Source organism: Procambarus clarkii, chromosome 5, assembly GCF_040958095.1.
Source record: "Procambarus clarkii isolate CNS0578487 chromosome 5, FALCON_Pclarkii_2.0, whole genome shotgun sequence".
Classification (NCBI taxonomy): Eukaryota; Metazoa; Arthropoda; class Malacostraca; order Decapoda; family Cambaridae; genus Procambarus; species Procambarus clarkii.
The window spans coordinates 29,717,367-29,739,103 of NC_091154.1; the positions used below are offsets into that span (position 1 = coordinate 29,717,367).

Consider the following 21,737-nt stretch of genomic DNA (forward strand, 5'->3'; position numbering starts at 1 on the left):
ATAAATTACTATAATTTAAATGTAAGGAATATCCCTACTACACCCACTTCATTAGGATTCTCTCCCAGTGGCTCACTACTTGCATAGGAGGCTCCACTCAGTCCATGTCAATGTGAGCCTGAAGGTAGATGATGAGTCACAATGTGGCTGAAGATATGATGGCCAAACCACACAACAGAAGATGGAGATACAACGACGTTTTAGTCCATCTTGGACCATCATCAAGCCGTATGTGATGGGAGAGAGGAAGGGACGGGCAATAAATAAGGAAAGTGAGGTGAGGAGCAGGTAAGAGAAGAAGTTAATTCTGAGAAGGTAAGAGTAAGGCGAAAGTAAGAATAGGACGAGTGTAATAATGAGATGAAGGAAGAATGGGATAAGTTAAGAATAAGAGGGTGAGAAAAATAAAAGGGGTAGGCTTAAATCAGGTCATATTTGTTAAGAAGGTTAGAGCATTTAAGTTTGCATTGTGAGCCTGAACTCTGCTGATAGCTTTTCTTCTGGCTTCTCAAGGTTTTGTCCTCCGGGCAATTCTGGAGAGCCACTTAGTAACACACTGTACCCTGTACCTAGCTCCTGTTAGGATTAAGTGGGTCTTAAAAACCTGGTGCTATTCCCTAATGCTTGGCAACTCCAGTGTTTTACCAGAACAGAGCTACTGAGCAGCCTGCTAGACAAAGTTTTTATATTACTGTACTTTCAAATCTTGCCTCCTGGTGTTGGATTGTCCCGTTTCTCCTTCTGTTGGAAATGTCCCACACAGCGGTATTGTTTTGGACAGTCTAGATACTTTCATTTAAAATTGTCAGTGGTCAGAATATTATTAACATGGTACATTCAAATTCCTATGTAAAGTAGCCAAGATCTGTAGCTATACCTTGGCACACTTCCAATGAATTTACCTTCTAGTTTTACTCAAATATTTTGTCCAAAAGCATATGAAACATCCCCATTGCAGACTACTGTTTTAATAAATCATGACCAGAGACTTACTTGGACAGTGTATCAAATTCAAATCTAATAAGGCTGGCAATCTGCTCCATCAGTGCAACAATATCGTGACTGGATACACTGAAAATAAATAAAGTTAGTGTCATAAATAATATTCCAGTTTATGGTATTTCAACAAGCCATTCACATATTTTTTTAAATACTGTACACAGTACATCCTTGGGTCAATATGAAAAACACCTTCCTGAACACAATCAGTCAGATGCTCCTCATTCCCTAGGGTAGGTATCTGCTGTCTTATAGAATGAATTTATAATATTCAGTGAGGCAGATCGATATTCTAGGCATTAGTGCCAAAAGAGGCCTGCAATACAAACCATCTTTCAAGTTAACTGAGAGCAGAAATAGTAGGAGCTTCCCATTGGCAGGCACATACATAAGATCAATAGAGCTTTCTTGACATTTGCTTAAAAACAGGCAAGAGCTTCCCATTAACAGGGACATACGTAAGATCAACAGAAATCTCTCAGTCCTTGCTTGAAAACAGGCTCTTCTAAATATCTGCTATCCTATCTAGACTGATCTTTCTTCAGTGTTCCTAGAGTTAAACTTAACTCTTAAATTGAACAGAACGGAAGTTCGTTCTCTGAAATACTGGACCTTCTGAATTGAATTATTTAATAAATAAATCAACCTCCTCCAACTTTAGAATTATGTAAAATTATAAAGGATTCAGACAATTTGATATTTAACAAAATATAATTAAGTTACCCACATAATCCCCACACATGTTGCATCAGTGCTGTATGTTTTTACTGCCTGATAGATCATGTGGCAACTGTGCCCTATGATTTTCTTGCATGATAAATCATGATCTAAGGTAAGGTGATGTGGATCACTATACATCTGGGAACAACAGAATAACTTACTCAGAACGTACCCTTTCATAAACTAATATAAAATAGTTTTACACAAATTCTGAGAATACTTACTAGGAATGTGGCAGTGCTAGGAGGAAAACATCATTATTCTCCCTAACATAGGCCACATGGTAGTATTCACCGTCTAGACAAACAGTGGAACTGGGGAAAACAAAACAGAAATGTTGAATACTTCGCAAAAAAAAAAAAATGAATACAACAACAGTTTTCTTTGTAAATAAAATAATAATTGCAGTAATACAAAAAATAAACCAAGAATATGCATGCTGACCATGATGCAAATATCAAACATTGAATGTAAAGAAATGCTCTACTTTGGTGGGCCCACAGTAGTCCCCTTCCCCCCTTCCACCTGAACCTTTCATGCTGGTATAGTTAGGCCATAAGAATCACACCAGACCCCTTGAGATCTATGCTGGCCTCCTGTAAGTCAAAGACCAGAATTTGGCTCTCCCCACAAGGCTAGGAAAGTTTAGAGTTCAGAGATCACACAAAACCAAGAAAAATGTACCAAAAAGATTAGGCAAAATAAAACAATCACTTCACAGGTAAGGTAATTTTCCTGTGGCAACAATCATTTGCCTAATTTACATTAGGGCTATTTATTTTTTTGCAAATAGTCACTTGGTTTGTTGCATCTAATGTTTCCAGTGCTTTAATTTCTTGGTTTTGGGTAGCTCACCAATTCAGAGGCTACTCTTTCCCATTAGAGAGTACCAAATTCTGGTCCTGGCTGTACAGTACCAGTACTGAAGCTTGGGGAGCTACTCAAGGGGTCCTCAAAATTTCCTGTAAGTGAAAATACTACTACCATACAGACTTTCCACACTGATCAAAATTAGAGTGAACCCACTCATGACGATCAACTCACCAAAGTGCTGGAGCTCCAACCACCTCCTGAACAGTATGAGCAGTAGTGATGAACATTCCTCGCACCTTCACTAATTTGTTACTCCAATTTGGAAACTGGTACCTAAAACCCATCAAAACATCTATGTAAATAAAAATGTAAATGTTCATTTGTTCAAAATCGCTAATCTCCAAAAGTTTCTTCACCGATTGCTTTGAAATCTTGACACAACGTTCCATTCGCATATGCGTGTGTTTTTATATACCTACTATATACAGTAGATATAATGTCTGTGACAGGTAAAAACATGCTTTTTTGAAAAACTGTGTTTTTCATGTAAGTTTTCAAGTGAGGGGAAAATCTCTGAAACCTCTTTACCAATTGCTTTGAAATTTTGACACAACCTTCCATTCAAATATGCCCGTGTTTTTATATACCTACTATATAGATGACACCTGTGACAGGAAAAAACATGCTTTTTTAAACAGCGCTATTTATTGGACGTAAAAGCAACATACGCTATAATAAATATGTTACGATTCCATTTCAATGTTTCCAAGTGCATTGATAAATTAAATTTTCAAAGATTTTTATTTATTTTCATTTTGATTTAATTATTTTGTGTGACATTGCATTGGAATTGAGCTGTGTTGTTTACCATACAGTTGATTTCGTGGGTATAATTTATTTCTTAATTTTTTCATTGTTTTTACTTAATTTTTTAACTGTTTTTCTTATTTTTTAGTGACGGGAACATCAGATCCTTTGACGTTCCCATTTTTCTGATGGGAATATCAGATCATTTGGGAATGCATCGGACGAGGGAGTGGGGAATGGTGGGGAGGACAAGGGGACGGGGAAGGGGGGTTAATGGTGGGGAGGGGGAGGAGACGGGGGAGTGGGAGATGGTGGGGGAGGACGAGGGGACCAGGGAGTGGGGGGATGGTGGGGAGGACAAGAGGACAGGTGAATGGTGGGGAGGACAAGAGGACAGGTGAATGGTGAGGAGGACAAGAGGACAGGTGAATGGTGGGGAGGACAAGAGGACAGGTGAATGGTGGGGAGTATGAGAGGATGGGGGAGTGGGGGATGCTGGGGAAATTAAAAAATTGATGTTTTGATACTTACTGGATGAATGGAATTACTTTTAAATTAACTTCATGAATTGCAAGGGAAAAATATTTACTCACAAAAAAATGCACATCAGATCATAGGTGAAGTCCAAAGCCATTCAAGATCTAAGTCTCAGAATTAATTAAGCGAAAATATATAAAATACACAGGACGCGAAAATAAAATAAAGTACGAAATGAAACAAAAAATATGGGCAGAGTTACAGACCACTGTACGGGCTGGTAGAGATTCTCAACATTGCTGCAACACTCACCTGATGTCAGCACCATCAGGAGAATCCTCAGTAACACCCACAAGGCTCAGGTACAGGAGGGTATGCGGCAACTCTTGCAGATATGATGGATCTGGGCTGTTGACTTCCACACCTGTTACCACTTTCACTAATTGAGTTTGTGTTACTCTCTGTCAAAGGATTTGCAAAAATGTAAATTATAATAAATTGGCTACAGTAAAATACAATTTTATGACTAAGAAATATAGTTGCATAATACAATATCAGGCATGGAAACCCTTTTCCAGTCTTAGGGCCATAACAGTTACTGTTGAATTAGCTGCAGGTCAGAGACAATAAAATACTGTAAGATTAATGATACTGTAAGATTAATATGTGTTTGTAATTTTAACAATAGATTATTTCATGTTACTGGGAGCCAGAAAGCCTGTTAAGCTTATAGAGAAACCCCAGAGCCAATCGCTGGCCATTTCCCAGGATGCAATCTATAACAGATGACTAACTTCGGGGTAACTATTTGCTGCTAGGTGAAATAAGGCATCATCAGATATTCCTAAACATCTTGCTCTTCATGGAAATTGAGCTCATGACCAATCCATTGTGAGGTAATTGCACAAATCTCTACAATACAGATAAATACTTCTATTCCAACTAAACATTCCTACTGTTGTTCCTACTCCATGTGGTAATATACTGTACAGCTTACGATGATTAAAGAAGCCATAACACCTTTTATGAAATAAATGTCATATGATTTAATATTCCATCATAAACAAACAGCTTTGAAAAATACTAAACAAAATATCACCACGCTGTTTGCTTAACAAAAATGTCGTCAGCTTGATCTAACCTGCTGGCTGGAAGTTCTCCATGCCTGGGATAAATGAACTAACAAGAAACAAAAATAATTCAGTTCTTAAAATTCTCCATAGTTCAGATGAAGTACAAGAGGCTTAATATGCAAGCTATTGTATTTTATACTATATTTTCAATAATTTACACTTTGAATATTTATTTTTCATATCCAATAAATGAATTTTTAAGATTCAAGCTGAATAAATATCATCTTTAAAATGGTTAGGACCTACCGTATAATATAAAGAATTTCTCATGTTTATCAAAAAGGGTTCCGGTACTACAGTCGGGTTCATTCTCGACACACAATCGAGAATTTCAGGTTCAAATCCCAGGCGGGAGAGAAATGGTTGAGAGCATTTCCTTCACCTAATGTACCTGTTCACCTAGTATTAAGTAGGTACCCACGAGTTAGTCACCTTGTTGTGGGGTTGCTTCCTGGGTGGGGTCAGTAATTTTACTTTTATATAAGGCTAATATGTATGAATACGCTCTGGCTGCCTGTCCCCCGACCCAGTGAATTATTATTATTACTTCTTAAAACATATTTACCTTACGGTCATTTTCCAACTCATCAGGGAGGGTCTCTGAGGCACACTTTTGCACTGACAAGGTAATAGTCGAAGGTATCTGTAAGAAAAATCCAATTACAGTATTGTATTTTATTAAAACTATTAAAATAATTGTCCAAAGTTATTATAATTCTCTCAAGTTATTTCTAATGTACGAACACTGACATAAACTGCTTTTTAATTTTTGCCAGTATGTCAGCAAGAAATTATCCAATTGGTGGGTCAGTCCAAACCAAATATAAAACATGTCCCAATTAACACTTTCGCTCACCCCGCGCGCCACCCCTCGACAGGGCGATATGGGCCCCAGAGTGTCACGGAAGCGCGCGTTAATTCCGAAAAGTGTATACTCTCTTCAACTTTGTCACCTCAATTCTCCTTCTACGAGATTAAATTTGGTATCATTGTGTTCGCAATAAAATTCTCTACAGCACTAAATGCATATAAACTCCAAAAGCCCGGCTAATTATCCGCAGCAAACAGAGAAAGTGCGAACGAGTTACCCGGGAGCGCGCAAACGGGATAAAATGTTTTCACTATTTTCACTCTGGTCACCTCAATTTTTGTCCTAGGTCTTTCATTTTGGTCTCAATGGGTTCGTAATAAAATTCTCTAGAGGAACATTAGCCTATAAAAAAAAAAACCTGGTCACGCTCCAACCGCCGACGAGTTGAAGACGGGCCACGTGTTAGCCGTGAGTGAGTGCTCAGAGGCCTTCCTGCTACACTCCCAATTCCTACCCTTTTCAAGCCTTTCTTTCGCAATTTTCTTCCTGGAAGGGCCTTGTTCATGATTACTATCCATCGTGGAGTAAGCGTAGATAGTTTCTAAAGCCGCAGTAAGAAATATAGCCACGGAAAATAGCCGAAATGTTCACACGTTTGAGATGCGAGGGGAAGCGACATTGGTCACAACAGTGTAGCAAAGACAATGGGCCCACGGCGTGTGCCAAGCAGCCTGAGGGCGACGAGGCTCAACAAAGAAAATGGGAAGACATCGGCGCACATTTTAAAACCAGTCCCCAAAAAATCGGATAAAAACCTGATTTTTGGCGAATTTTTAAAGTGGATGACACAATGCTGCGTCATCCCCGGCATTACCGCCAGTAAACGGATGACGCAATGCTGCGTCATCCCCGAGCGAAAGTGTTAAGCAAGTCAACCATGCACAAGGATATGCTCATTATAATAATAATAATAAGCTGGCATGCACCAATGAAAAACACAAGTCATATCAGCAACACACACACATACACCATGGGAAAGATGCATATAGTGCCCTCATGGAGACATGCATCAAAGACCAGGAAACCAGTCTCTGACCCACTTGACTTGAAGCAACCATAAAAGTGACCACAACAAGCTCGGAGAGAGAACCACAATACTCAGGTCCCCAAACCCAGGGTCGAACCTCAAAGTTGGAACCCAGTTGATAAATGCAAGTATTTGTTATACAATAACCAAAATTCATAAAATAAGGAGGAGAAACTGCTAGGTTATCCAAGGTTAAGCAAAAACGAAACAGAAAAAGCCACACTACATCTTTAATCACAACCTAAAAGGTTAACAGCCATCACACACACTTGTAAAGAAAATGTGAAGCAACTGTCTAAGTGTGAATGTACATCAGTAAGGTCCAAGTTTTCAGTAAAGGGCCTTCTTCCTTGGCTGAAGGAAGGGGGCAAGCAGACTCTTTATGAGACCCACCCTGCTTATGAGACTCTTCGCTTATGGGAAGGGGGAAAGCAGGAAAAAAAAAATCACAGATGTTCAATATCAGAACCATGATACTCTTCTTTATAGAAGAGTAAAGGCAACTTAAGAAACACCTGGCAACATCGTGAGCAGTGTGGCAGAAGGAAGGCTGAAGAAGGATCACGGTCTACCCCTGACACAGATCACACATATTAAGGTGAAAGCAATCCAACACCCAACAAGAAGACCTCCAGAGGCAACAGGAGTAGCCATCAGATACACAGAATAAGCCAGCACCTTGGAGTTCTTGGAACTTTAGTTCTCTCTTAGAGAAAGTTTTGAGTGCATTATTATGTGAGGAGGCCTAGTGCAGAAATTAATAATTATATCTCTACAAACAGAATAAGAATCTAAGTAACCTGTAGCTCTGCCAGTATATCATCCAAATTATCCCAAGTGACATCAGTTTCATCCACCTCTTTCAACCAATCACCTGAAAAAATTAAAAAGATAATAATTAAGTTAGCTACATATACTGTAAACATAAAATATGGGATGATCAAAACTTCATTAGTCATGTAAATATTGCACCAACAAGAGAATTCTTCATTAAAAGATTTTCTTCTAATTAGCACTTCATCCAATTGATCAATCATAAAATTTGAAGTTATTTATAGTCTTCAATTTAACTTATTCAACTTTATTTTATTTATTTAACTAACCCTTTAACTTATTCAATGTTCATTTTCTGCCATTTTTGGTTCTCATTTCATCCTTGAGAATTCTATGATATACCCAGGAGATTTCATACTCTTGCAAATATACAAATTATACTCGCATAAATTACACAAGCAAAGGCAGGTTTGTTTAAGAATGATGTAGGGAAAGTAGAAGTTGCAGAGGCAGTGGCATAACCAATGAGGTTTTGATATTTTTACCACAAGATCTGGTTAGCACCTCTGTGTGAGATTCCCAGGTACCTAGACAAAGCTATTTCAACAGGCTCATCATGTGCAAGGAAACGGGCCCAAACATCTCGTCTTGCCCAGGAACTGAACTAGGGACCATTCCACTGTTAACTGATATTTCTAACCACTATACTACTGAGTATAGAATGAATGCTGAGATGTTGGAATGTGAGGTGTGCCAAGTATATTTGGTAATGGAAATTTCTTGAGGATATGTGTTCGGAGAGAAGATTGTTTCAGTCAAATACTTTAACTGAGCATATATTCATACAGAAGTATACAGTATATGAAAGCAAAGGGAAAAAGAGAGAGAGAAAAGGAGAAAAATAATTTGATTGATTATATATGTGAAGAAAGAAGATGTAAAAGTATTGTGATAGGTGCAGGGGTTGTAAGAAGAATGTTTGTGAAATCAGATCATTTTGCAGTTTAGAGCTATAAAGATTAGAGACAAATGGATCTAATATGTTAAACTAAATATTTTAGCAGTACATATGCAACAGTGATTGACAAATGACAGCTCATACATGTACAGACACTCTTATTATACATTCATACTGATAGTGAAAATGTTCAGTGTTATTGTACAAATGTGTACACGAAGAACAAGGCTCCAAGCCATATTATTATTATTATTATTAATTATTTTTATTGCAGGAAATGTGAGAGGTGATAATATAAAAGAATATGCAGAAATTAGCAATGCCTACTGTACATGATTTGGAAGAGTTTCAGCCTTACCCACCAAACTGGTTAGTAGAGTAAAACAAAATTTTAGAAAATGGTGGAGGTACATTATCTTCTAATCATAGTTGCTCATTCACTTAATTAAATAACAATAAATCCATGCTTAAGATAAATTCCCTTCATATTTAGAGTGAATTACCAATTTTGATGACACCATTTCTTAAAGCTTGCGAGCCTGGTACAAGACCAGCAACCATAACTCGAGAATCTGGGGTTTCGCTGAAACGGCCTGGGACCACACCAAGAACCGTCTCGCAAAGACTTGCTCGTCGCCCTAAATTGTTACCACCTTCATACACCTGCAATTGGAAATCAAAGGAATAACATGATCATACAATATTTCCGCACTAATTCATTTGCACATTTCCTAGGACAAGATACAGTATATTCTGGTCTCATTGAAAAGGATCATAACAGTCTGGATAAGTGACATTCTGCACCAGTGCAACATGGATCTTTTCGAATGTCTTCGACTTACGGCTGAAGATTCCCAGTTCAATCCATGGGTGGGACAAAAATGGCTGGATATGTTTCCTTTCACCTGATGCCTCCATTCACCTAGTATAAAGGAGGTACCCAAGAGTTAACCGAGTTTATCTGAAAACTACTAACACTAGTGGCCCTCGACAAAGACAGGAAGCCGGCGGTTGTCGAAGGCCCCCCCCCCATTTGCCTTTATAATCTTTTCCAGCTGTACTTTTAAAAGTTAACAGTTTTGGCATTTATGGCTTTGGCAGGTAGGCAGTTCCATGGGTTAATAATCCTGTGGGTCGAAAAAGCATCTCCTGTTTACAGTTCTACATTGTGGCTTGTTGAGCTTGAAATGCTCCTTGCTCCTTGTTTGTGTTACATATGACCTTTTGAAGAAAGGTCTATTATTGTAGGTTGCATCATGAGGAAGGTCAGTAACTGACCTAGTGGGGCTTTTGATAAGCCTAAGCAAAGGCTACATTTATACTGGCATATACAGTACAGTATACAGGTATACTGGTGCTAAAAAGGCACTGGAGGAAAACTCAATCTAGCTCATAGTGGCATTTAGAAAATTCACTCAAACAATCAAAGCGCTTCCAAATACTTGGCATCAAAGAAACTACTGAACAGTGCTCATGCTGACCACTAGTTAGCCTCCCTGGTTGCTACCTCGGACTGCCATCAGATAGAAGCACCAACACCAGTTTTTCCTGCCTCAAGCTTCTTAACAATCTTCCTGACAGGTTCTCATGCCAGCATGACTGAACAGAAATGTTCGAAAAGGATAAACGTTATGTAGCAGCAGAAGCCGTCATCCCTTGACTGTCACGAGCCTTCTCAACGAGACCTTTAAGGATTTTGCTCTTGGGGACATCACACAGAGCACTGTAGCTCAGAAAAAAGGAACAGACTATTAATATGTGAAAAGTATAGCGTTCATATATGGAACGCCAAATAATTTACCAGTCAGGCTGGTGGAATACCTCACAACCTACCAGTCAGGCTGATGGGATGCCCCACAACCCACCAGCCAGAGCACCACTTATCTGGAATTGAGCATCACTGGAATTGAGCATCTACTATAGTAGTAAAATAATATAGTACATAAATTAATGCACGAAGCCACAAATGTACCAACCTATCAATTGTAACCTGAAAACTCTATTCAACATTGGCAGGAAAACGTGAAACATGGAATGAGACCAGTCAGTTCATATAATGGTCTTCTTATCTTGAATTTTTTTAAATTTATTAACTACCTGTATATTAACCTTTAAATGGTGTGCATGACAAAATAGTCGTTATGAAAGTAATTAAGAAAATTGCATTCATCGATTCAAGCAAAGGAGGTACAGTATATCACAGCTTGCAATTGGAGTCATTTAAGCATAATAATGTGGGCTGAATTGTACTTTTATCCATCACTAATGTTTGAATCGCTCTATTAAAAACTATGAACTATATCCATCTATAAGAGCATATAATGCAGGATGAAACCTACCTGCAGATTAACTTTCCTTACTTCCCCACTTGGATTATCCCTGAAGGTCACTTTTGGGGGAGAGGTTAGGTCAGATCCACCCTTTGTCCCTCCTTCTCCTCCACCCCCAACTCGATGAGTGCCCTTAACTCTTACGCTTGGTCTACGTTTTAGCAACCTTAGTAGCTTATCTGAAAAGTAGACAAACTAGGTTCTATAAAAAGGTAATTTTTGAGCAGGCTCACTTCATTGCCTTCTAAGCATAGTCTGCCGTTTATGTATAATTAAATAATGTGGAGAGGTACTCATCATACCAGTGCTCCATGTAAGTTTTCAAACATGTAACTTTTCACAGAATCCTACTGGTAATGGGGAGCACTGAAGGATATCATCCATCAAAAGTGTGTTGTAGAATTTTCACATCATACACTCAAAACTATTTAAAAGAATTCCCCAGTGGCCACGAGATCACCAAGCAGCTCCTTAGCAAACAACTGTAAAAGTTGACTCATCAGCCATCTAACCTTCTTGCAGACAATGAGTCACAATAACGTGGCTTGAAGATATGAGCACTAAACCACACACCAGAAGATGAAGAGGCAACAACATTTCATTCTGACCGGGACCATTATCAAGTCGATTGTGATGGGAGCGAGTGAGGAACGGGCAATAAGTAAGGCAAGAGAGAGGTGAGGAGCAGGAAAGAGGAAATTCCTAGAGGAAGGTAAGAACAAGAAAAAAGGTACAGATGGGATGGGTGTAATAATGGGGTTCAAGAATGGGAACGTAAGAATAAGAGTATAAAGAAAAAAGAAAAAGAAAGAGAAAAGGGGGGGTAGGCTTGTCAGGTCATGTTTGTTAGAAAGGTTAGAACATTTGAGTATGTATTGTGAAAGGGAAGAGTCAACAGCAACAAAGCCAGGACTAAGGTTCATGTTGGGTATGTTGTGTATCAGAGCCGATTTGACAAGACGAGAGCATTGTTTGTGTCTGTAGACTTAACACTTGTGTTCCTTAAGTCTGTCATTCAGTGTACGGCCAGTTTCTCCAAAGTATTGGATAGAACAAGGTGAACAGGAAATAAGAGTAGACACCAGTAGCAATAGAAACAGTGAGAACCAGATTACTACGGAGCGTTACTTTGTCGAAAGGTTAGCTTTATGGCAAGAGGACGAAGGGTATTAGTGAGATTTTGGAGTTCAAATATGAAGGGAAAACAGAGCACAGTTCTAATAGTGTTGGAAACAGGTTTGGGATGAAAGAAATTTCGTTTATCTTGAGAATTGGCACAGTTGATAAAATGTAAAATTCTCTCACTCCAAGGTGAGACAAAGATTTGTAACTAAAGGAAATTTCAGACTCAAGAAAATGAGGGTCACTGATGCATAGAGCAAGAAGGAAGAGAGAGACGAGAACACATTTCTTAACAGGAGGAAAATGGTAGGAAAAGAAGTGAATGTACATACCACTATGCATGGGTTTGCAGTAGTCAGAGAAAGATAACCTGGACACAGAGCGGTGGATATGAACATCAATAAAAGGAAGGAGGGAATTAGATTCCCATTTAACCTTGAAATGAATAGAAGGAGAAAGATTATTAAGAGTGGAGAGGAAAAGCTGGAAATAACTAAGGTAATGAGGCCATAAAGCAAAATAGTCATCAACATAGCAAAGCCAGAGAGAGGGACAAGTATCAATAGTGGGAAGAACAGTTTAAAGTATTCCATACAGAGATTGGCAAGAATAGGGGGGAGAGAGGGGAACCCATAGCGACACCGAAATTTTGAGAGAAGTATTTTCCATTGAAAGATAAGGAGTTAAGAGTCAACACAGAGTCTGATGAGTTCAAGAAAAATGTCAGTGGGAAGCAGGAGATGAAGAAGGCCCTCATTTGCCTTATGACTAAGGAAAGAGAATGTCATCAAGGGGAACATTGGTAAACAGAGAGTTGACATCAAGACTAAGCATCTTACAGGAGGGTTGCAGGCGCAATCCTTCTAAGAAGTCCTGAGAGTGACGAAGTTGGGCAGGAAAAAGTGTCAAAATAAGGAGTCAGAGTTTTGGCAAGCCAGGAGGCAAGAAAATAGTTGACAGAGCCTCTTGAAGAAATGATAGGATAAAGAGGAACACCAGGTTTATGAGTCTTAGGTAGACTATAGAGAGAAGGATAGATAACCCGGAAATGTTTTATTAAATCGAAGTCAGGAGGACAAAGACTAGAGAGCTGTCTTAGTTTGCTATTGAAGGACGTTTTAAGGCGATCCAAAGGGTTAGAAGCCAGAGGAGCATATGTGCGAGAGTCAGAGAACAAGACATCAGCTTTCTGGAAGTAGTCCACATGGTCAAGGACAACAAACGAATTGCCTTTATTGGAAGGAAGGATAAGAATAGAGTTGTTAGCTTTCAGGGAGGCAAAGGCAAGCTGGAAGCAACGAGAAAGGTGGTGATTTTTTAGAAAACAAACTGTCAAGAACAGGGATAAGGGGCCCCCCGTGAAGGCAGACAGGTCCAAAAGAGTACTAGAGTTAGAACTGACAAACTTATCAAAGGAACTAATGAGGTCAATGCCACAATGAGGATCTAACCCTCTTGCCACTAGAGCTTACGGCACTGGAATCCAAGGGCCATAATCAGTATGCCAAGATTCTATGACTATCTTGACTTGCCCAATATCTTTCCTACTCTATGTAGGAAAGGAGCATGTTGCAAAGAAAAATAACCCACTACTGAAGTGTACAGTCTGAAAAAGTCCAAAAGCATGTCACAAAATACAACACAACATCCCTACCATGTTGTACTATTTCAACAGTTTTAATATTATCTCAATCAAAATGGTATATATTTACAATATGGTGTACAATAACTCCTGTGTAATAACGAATGTAAATAGTTTCACACTGCTTCATGTAAACGCACTTGCTGCATGCTGGCGGAGGTGACTACATCAGCTACTGAGGATGATTTTTGCGGACATGCCAGACCAACACTAGTGGCAAGAATTTTTTTTTTTTTGAGATATATACAAGAGTTGTTACATTCTTGTACAGCCACCAGTACGTGTAGCATTTCGGGCAGGTCCATGGAATACAACCCCCACGAAGAATCATTTTTACAACCAAGTACCAGTACCCATTTTACAAGTACTGTAGCCTCTGTTGAGTTAAACAGAGGCTACAGTTAAGGATTTGCACCCAGTAAATCCTCCCTAGCCAGTATACGAACCCAGGACAAAGCACTCGCGAAACGCCAGGTGAGTGTCTTGCCACTACACCATGGAGACTGGAGATGTTTAATTTTGTTTAATATATTTCCCAGTTTTTAAATTACGTACTGATTGAAACTATCACTAATAATGAGGAAAATATTTTATTTTTATTGTTAATGTGTTTAAAACATGTATAATATGATAACTGCAGGTGAAGGTTAAATAATAATAATATTACTCAAAAGACATCTAACTCAAAAGCCTAAGAAAAGTTAGTAGTTATTTAAAAATAAAAAATAAAGACTCATGCTTACTTTTCTTCTTGATTTCTTTGGAAGGAGATGAGAAAGCTGGTTTCTTTTCAATCCCTCCAGATGCTTTAAGAGCTTGCACTTGTTTTTCTCTAACTGTGCTTGAAACATAAGACTCCACATAAAGAAGGGAACCATCATTTTGAACATGCTTCAGCCATTCTGCATCCTCATACCTATGATGCATAGCCATATATTCAAACATTGCTAAATAATTATATTGAAAAAGCATTTAAAACCAAAAAATAATTAAAACGGATTGAAAGCAACATCAGGGAAATCTTGAACATGAAACATGTACAACTACAGATCCAGAAATGCACACATGAAAATGCCATGGTTGACCTACAAGGTTGCAATGCAATACCAATGAAGTGGTATACAAATATAAATTTTATATTAAACAAATTATGCACTTAAAAGCAAGAACAAAAATAAAGCTATTTATGCTAAATGTCACAAGGAATTCACAGGAATGGGAAGGTTAAGGATTAAAATCAATCAATTATTAAAAGGTTAATAAGGATCACTGAAGCAAGCCACATAGACTAGTATTTTACATCCATTTGCAAGTAACCAATAACACCAAGCAAATTACATTCAATCAATGGACTGAATCAAGGCCTTCTCTTAGTATACAATGCAAATCATAACCCCTTAATAGGTAATATTACATGCTGTATGCACACACTTAATATTATTACAGTACATGGCTAGCACATTCATAGTTGCTTTTCTGTGGTAATTCACTTAGTTGCTCCGAAAAATGTTTCCACTCTCGGTATGAACTGTAATGTGCATAAAAGCAAGGTACCACCCTGGTATCAGTACCACAGGGCTCTAGATAACAATAGAGAAAATTATCCAGCTTGAATGACTCCAAAAAAAAGGCACAATTCATATAATAATTCATAGTGTCGGGGAGGGGGGGGGGGGGACAGAAAGCAAGATTCATACACGTTAGCCTTTTATTAAAGTCCCCCCCCCCCACCCTCCCCTTTGTCATAACGCTTTGAAATTACTGACGGTTATGGCCTCCACCACCTTCTCACCTTTGCCACTATTTTGCTGGGCTTTTGCCACTATTTTGTTGCATGTTTGCATCTATTTTGTTGTGTTTGCCACTTTTTCATTGGCTGTTTGCCACTTATTTGCTGGCCATTTGCCACTTTTCCGTTGGCTGTTTGCCATTTTTCCGTTGGCCGTTTGCCACTTTTTCATTGGCCGTTTACCACTTTTTCGTAGGCCGTTTGCCACTTTTTCATTGGCTATTTAGTAATTAGCTAATTATTAATTAGCTGCTATGCCAATCATCACCAGGTGGTAGTCAGATGCTTAGTATGAAACCCAGGACACCCAAAGCACGCTCAGGAAACCAAGAAACAGGTTCAGTTATAAGGGTTTCAATTCCATCAATGCCATATTTGCTTTTCCAATATTCAGACAGAAAGCCTTTTAGACTTATCAAGATCTCCCTTGGCCAACTACTGGCCTTTTCAAGGATACAAGCCACTATAGTCGCTGAATTCCCAGGTACCTATTGGCTGCTTTGTGAACATAAGTATCAAGTGAAAGGCAACATGTGCCAAAATATATTTTCCTGTAGCAGAAATTGAAGCCTAAAACTTTTTGGTTGTGAGCCGATTGTGTTAACCACTGTGCTACAAGCAATATTCCTCTAACAACGTATAGGGTACCAACATGTCCAGACACTGAAGAGGTCCCTAGTTGGACACAATTCAGCCATCCAATATGTTTATTGGCTTCTTCCTGGGAACCAATGACCAATAAGATCTAATATTATTATGCAAGGTAGTGTGGTGTGTTTCCATGCATTGATGGTGTATCTGATTGATATAGGAATACTGTGCTGATACTTGGTTTTGTGGTCAGATATAAGCACCAGAGTATTTATTGTGCTGATATCTAGCTACTTCTTAAAATCCAGAATGCACCTTTCTAAGTGTCTACCCTTGTCTTTCCGCAGTTTAAGGACCACACACTTGCTTGAAAATAAAAGATAATAAATACAGGTAGTAGTAAATATAAGCCCTTAAATTTAATGGGTTTAGAAGCATATACAGAGTAGAAGAAAATTAAATACCTCCCTAAAATTTCTAGCCATTTTGATACTGCAGAATATTATGAAAAATTTAACATTTTTCTGGCTTTGTTTTACATAATAGTGAAGGCTTTTGTTTTAAGCATCACTGACTGGATGCAGAGAACTTTACCCTACTCTTTCAATCAATATTCTGCCATACACTATGCCCACTATATATACTGTATAGTACTATGTAGATGAAGGCTTGAATTCACCTCTGATTTTATGATATGCAAGAAAATTACAAATAATATACTGTACCATTTACAGAATTTTGACACATTCAAATAGCTAAAGACATATCAAAGGCACAAGGCATAGTATTCAGACACTTACTCATATGAAGACTCTTCTGACTGCCTTGATGATGCAGAATAACTCTCACTGTTTGAGTCAAAATCATTTGCTGGTTCCATTGCAGAAACACCTAGCTTACAATCATCAATAATCTGTACTTGACAATTGTTCACTGAATATCAGCAACCCCTAAAAATTTTAAATAATATTAGTATAGCATAAAATTGAAAAAAAGATGAAACTTAAGAATGTTACTACAGATATCTATCTGTAGTCTCGTTGTCTTAGTTTCTCCCGAAAGCTTCCCAATAGGAGGCATCATCACAACAGAAATTCATCTGGGAGGCTCCATCACCACACAAACCTTTCACTTTTTCAAACACTCTTCTTTCATGTATTGATCCATATTTTATTCTTCCAAGATGCTGGTCATGTGCCTCTACCATAATGTCCCTTTATTTCATCATTGTACACCCTGCTTGTTAAATTATTTTCAAGCATTTTACAAACATGTCTATACCACTTAAAAATACTGTGCTTGACCAACTTCACACCTTAATATTTCACTCCGATACACTTTTTATTCATACCACATTTTTCATACAGTTTCTCATTGCTATGCCCATCCCACATTCTTACACCAACTGATTTAATATCAAAAAACTTATTTCCAATGCTTGGAATCTTGAGCACTCTGCCTTTTTCAATACCAAAGTCGCACTTCCATGTCTGGGATGAGAGTACTATAGTATCTCTGAGTCCATTCTTAACTCTCATACTGTACTAACATTTCTCCTTGTCATTATACTATACTACTAACACATCTACAACTGTACTGTATCTCTCTCATTTTTCTTTTAATACTTCCATTTTCATTTACAACTGCCGTAAGATATCTAAAACTTATTACTGTACCTCTTCAAGTATCTTTTCCATCATTTTTATCCTACAGATCTACTCAATATGTCTTGCCACTATAGGAACTACAAAATCCACAATATTCCATTTCCTCACTTTTCCAACAGTGACATTCAAACTTTCTTTTCTTACACACATTATCAAACCTACAAAACTACTACAATTCCTCCTTACTCTCAGTAAATAGGATAGTATCATTTACAAACAAGCATGTCAATAACATTCATCTCCATCACAAAACTGTCCCAAGTAACCAATCCATTTATATAACTCCCATCTTATCTCAACATCTAAAACCTCTCCTAATATTCCCCCCAACTCTCACACATGCTTGGCTATTTTTATAAAGAGTAAGAACCTACTCGAAACGCTATGTGTGCTAGTGCCTTTACAATAATGTAAGAACTCTTGTATATTTAAGTAAAAAATACAAATTAACATAAAAATTTAACAAATTTTACTACTATTAATACACTCCATTCCATCCAACAGATCTTTTAATTCTATCACAATACTGTACTTCATGATTAATATGTAGTCGATAAAATTTGTATAGAAAAGACAGCATATAACATTATCTGCCTTGCTAAAACTTTTCAATAACAATTCTCATATTCTGAATTCTCAATATTCTCAATTCTCAACAATTCTCAATTCTCAATATTCAGCTGATCCCATTCCTAAACCTACCATGTTCCTTCCCTAGCCTTCATTCTGTCATCTCTCTTACTCTCAATTTATACCCTGAATACATCCCTAGATACTTATCAGGGTCTCCTCTACTACCACAATAGCCATATTCATATTATTTGGAACCTCACTCTTTTGCCATGACATTTGACATTTAATATTATGTCCACTATCACCTCACACCTATATCTCAACATATATGCAGCTATTCCATTTATATTATAGCCCTTCTTTTCTTTAATGTACTGTATTCATAAGATTCATTTTTCCCTGTCTATGTTGACATCTACTTTGACATATCCTTTGAAATCTTCTACTTTGACATCTTCTTATAAAAGAAATTCAATCAAACTCTAATGCTCCATTTCATACCCTTCCCCTTGCCTCTAAGCAAATATATGCTCAAAGAAAGTACTGTATGTGACAAACAAATTCTGCTTCAAAACAATGTACCCACCATGAAACCACCCCCCCCCCCCACCATTTACACCCTGCATACCCACACGCACTTATTACACTCTTTTAACACTTGTATCAGTCAATGCCACAACTTTCCCACCATTGTGTAGCTTTTCCACACAATTTTTTCGTTGACTGCAGAACACCTAGATCCTAATATTTTCCTATACAATTCTCTTTACAAACTACAGCATACATACGTGCAGAAGACGAATCACAATAACGTGGCTGAAGATATGATGACTGTATAGAGCATATACAGTTAATAAACTGCATATCACTCTCATCCCATCTTACACTCACTCCAACATATTCTTCAGTTAATGCATTCATACCCTAATGTAACTAAACCTAACTGAACCTAAGAGTGTTTGAGCCCAGAAAATAAATTAAGAAGAAGTTAGTTAAACCGCAAAAAGAGGCTGATCAAATTTATGTATGCCTAGTTCAGGATTAGTATACATTTCAGAATCCACAAATCGAATGTCCTCACACATAATTGATTTATTATGTTTATTATTTACAATATGGTCAATATGGTGCAGATAATCTATTAGACATTTTAGATATTAAATTAATTTATATTTTTGAGAAGCCACAATAACATACATAGTATTCTGGGCTTCACTTTATATATATATATATATATTTTTTTTTAATTCCACTAAGATTACCTATAAAATTTAAACTATATATTTAATTTGAGCTTAAGTAATCGCCTTAAGGAAAGGCAAATGGGGAGACCTTCGACAAGCCGACGGCTTCCTGTCCACTAGTGTTAGTAGCTCTCAGGTAAACTCAGGTAATTCGACTTTGATTTGAACAAATCACAAGCAACACATTCGAGCAGTAAATTAACATTTTAGCCTCCTTATCTTGACTGTAACATATAACACTGTAGAACACCCCCCTATTGACCTCCTCGACCAGTCAAGGAACTAAATATATTAGCTCCTGAAGACAATAAACACTAAAATTTGGAAGGCAAACCCCACTTTTGTTTACATCTACAATGTTTGTAAACATATCCATAGTTCGGCCAGCCCAACTTAGAATGCACCGTCGCAGATGTCTTATACCAGGGTTGCCAGATACAAATTGCTGAAAGTAGCGAGCTGACGGTCAAAAAGTAGCGAATTTGTAATAACAGTAGCCCAATTTTTTGTTGAGTGACTGATACGGGTTTCAAAGTAATATATTTTGATATACAGAGTACACTACACGATGTTAATTGTTTTATTCATATTATTTCTGCACACACACACACACACATACATACAAAAAAAGAAACCCGGATTTCTAGCAAACATATAAACATAGTTCACACATATAAACGGAGCTATACAAATCAAGGGACCCAGAATGTGGAATGACCTTCAAAATCATGTTAAAGACTGTACCTCTCTCAACCAGTTTAAGATAAAAACTAAGCACTACCTAATAAATTCCCTGTGACCTACCTTACCCCTATATTGTCAACCCATGTCTGTTTTTTTTAAACAACGCTGTTTGTCGACCTAATTGTATTTGTGCTGCTTTTTCTGCCATGTTCCCCTCTTTTTTATTTTTATTTTTATTTGTTCTCAACACATTTTATACTTTAATCTCAATTAGTATTAAGTTTTAGTCTTTAATGTTTTTCCTGCCCGAAACGCTTTGCGTAATAGTGGATTTAGGCATTGTATGTACTAGCTCTATCTATAAATCTATCAATTTTTGTATAACCTCTTGTATGTATTTTACCTGAATAAACATTTATTTATTTATTATTTATTATAGAGCCTTAGCAAACAAACCTGGAGCACTAGTACACAAACAACCGCTGAAGCACAACCATGCACGAACCGAAGCCTGACCATTCACAACCCACAGCCTAAGTGACACCCCCGGAGCCCGACCAGTTATTTAACCGGAGCCCGACCAGTTGTGTAACCGAAGCTCGACCAGTTGTGTAACCAGACCCCGACCAGTTGTCTAACCTTAAGCCTAGCAGGTATACATCTCATCCAACCCCCACAAAGCTAAACAGTCCCAGAGCTCAACCAAGCTCCATTCCTAGCTCGACCAAACAAAAATCTCATTAGCCCTACCTAAAATCCTCCACTTACCCTAGACACCAACTATTGACCCATAACAAACAATTGAACTATATACAAAAAAAGAAACCCGGATTTCTAGCAAACATATAAACATAGAGCCTTAGCAAACAAACCTGGAGCACTAGTACACAAACAATCTATCTAGTTACCTATCCATCAATCTATCCATCTGTCATTCCATCAATCTATCCATCTGTCATTCCATCAATCTATCCATCTGTCATTCCATCAATATATCCATCTGTCATTCCATCAATATATCCATCTGTCATTATATCGATCTATCCATCTGTCATTCCATCAATATATCCATCTGATATTCCATCAATCTATCCATCTGTCATTATATCAATCTATCCATCTGTCATTCCATCAATCTATCCATCTGTCATTATATCGATCTATCCATCTGTCATTCCATCAATATATCCATCTGTCATTCCATCTATCCATCCATCCATACATCCATCTATCTACTGTCTGACTGCTCTCTACTTCTCTGTCTCTCTCTCTCCCTCTCTCTGTTGCTCTCTCTCTCTCTCTTATAAAAAAATATAATTGTCAACAATTGATGTGTTGGTGCTGGCCAGTAAGAAGAGCTTAGATGTGTGAAATACTAAAAAAATAGAATAGTTACCCCATTTACTCTACGAAAGGAGCGTGACTTGACGAACCTTTGAAGCTGAGGGATGATCAATTGTTTTATTCAAGTACTGGCAAATTATGGATAGCATAATTTTTGTTTATAGTTTTACCA

At 37.7% G+C, this 21,737-nt stretch overlaps 1 protein-coding gene across 7 annotated transcripts in view; it reads right to left on the reverse strand.

The window, feature by feature from the left end:
• in (protein inturned) overlaps positions 1-19,940 on the reverse strand; it is a 41,620-nt gene extending 21,680 nt beyond the window's left edge. For 2 of the 7 annotated variants that reach the window (XM_045748075.2, XM_045748068.2), the window contains exons 1-11: positions 19,877-19,936; positions 16,854-17,003; positions 14,417-14,589; positions 10,919-11,088; positions 9,083-9,242; positions 7,648-7,721; positions 5,515-5,592; positions 4,129-4,277; positions 2,764-2,865; positions 1,944-2,033; positions 994-1,071 (exon numbers count right to left, since the gene is read on the reverse strand). In XM_045748075.2, the coding sequence (XP_045604031.1) occupies positions 994-1,071; positions 1,944-2,033; positions 2,764-2,865; positions 4,129-4,277; positions 5,515-5,592; positions 7,648-7,721; positions 9,083-9,242; positions 10,919-11,088; positions 14,417-14,589; positions 16,854-16,933 (1,154 nt within the window). In that variant the 5' untranslated portion in view covers positions 16,934-17,003; positions 19,877-19,936. Of the gene's footprint in view, positions 1-993; positions 1,072-1,943; positions 2,034-2,763; positions 2,866-4,128; positions 4,278-5,514; positions 5,593-7,647; positions 7,722-9,082; positions 9,243-10,412; positions 10,464-10,918; positions 11,089-14,416; positions 14,590-16,853; positions 17,004-19,876 lie in introns of those variants that run through there. The other 5 variants (XM_069300207.1, XM_045748083.2, XM_069300218.1 and 2 more) reach the window with 5 other exon arrangements.
• Positions 19,941-21,737: the final 1,797 nt, after the last annotated feature.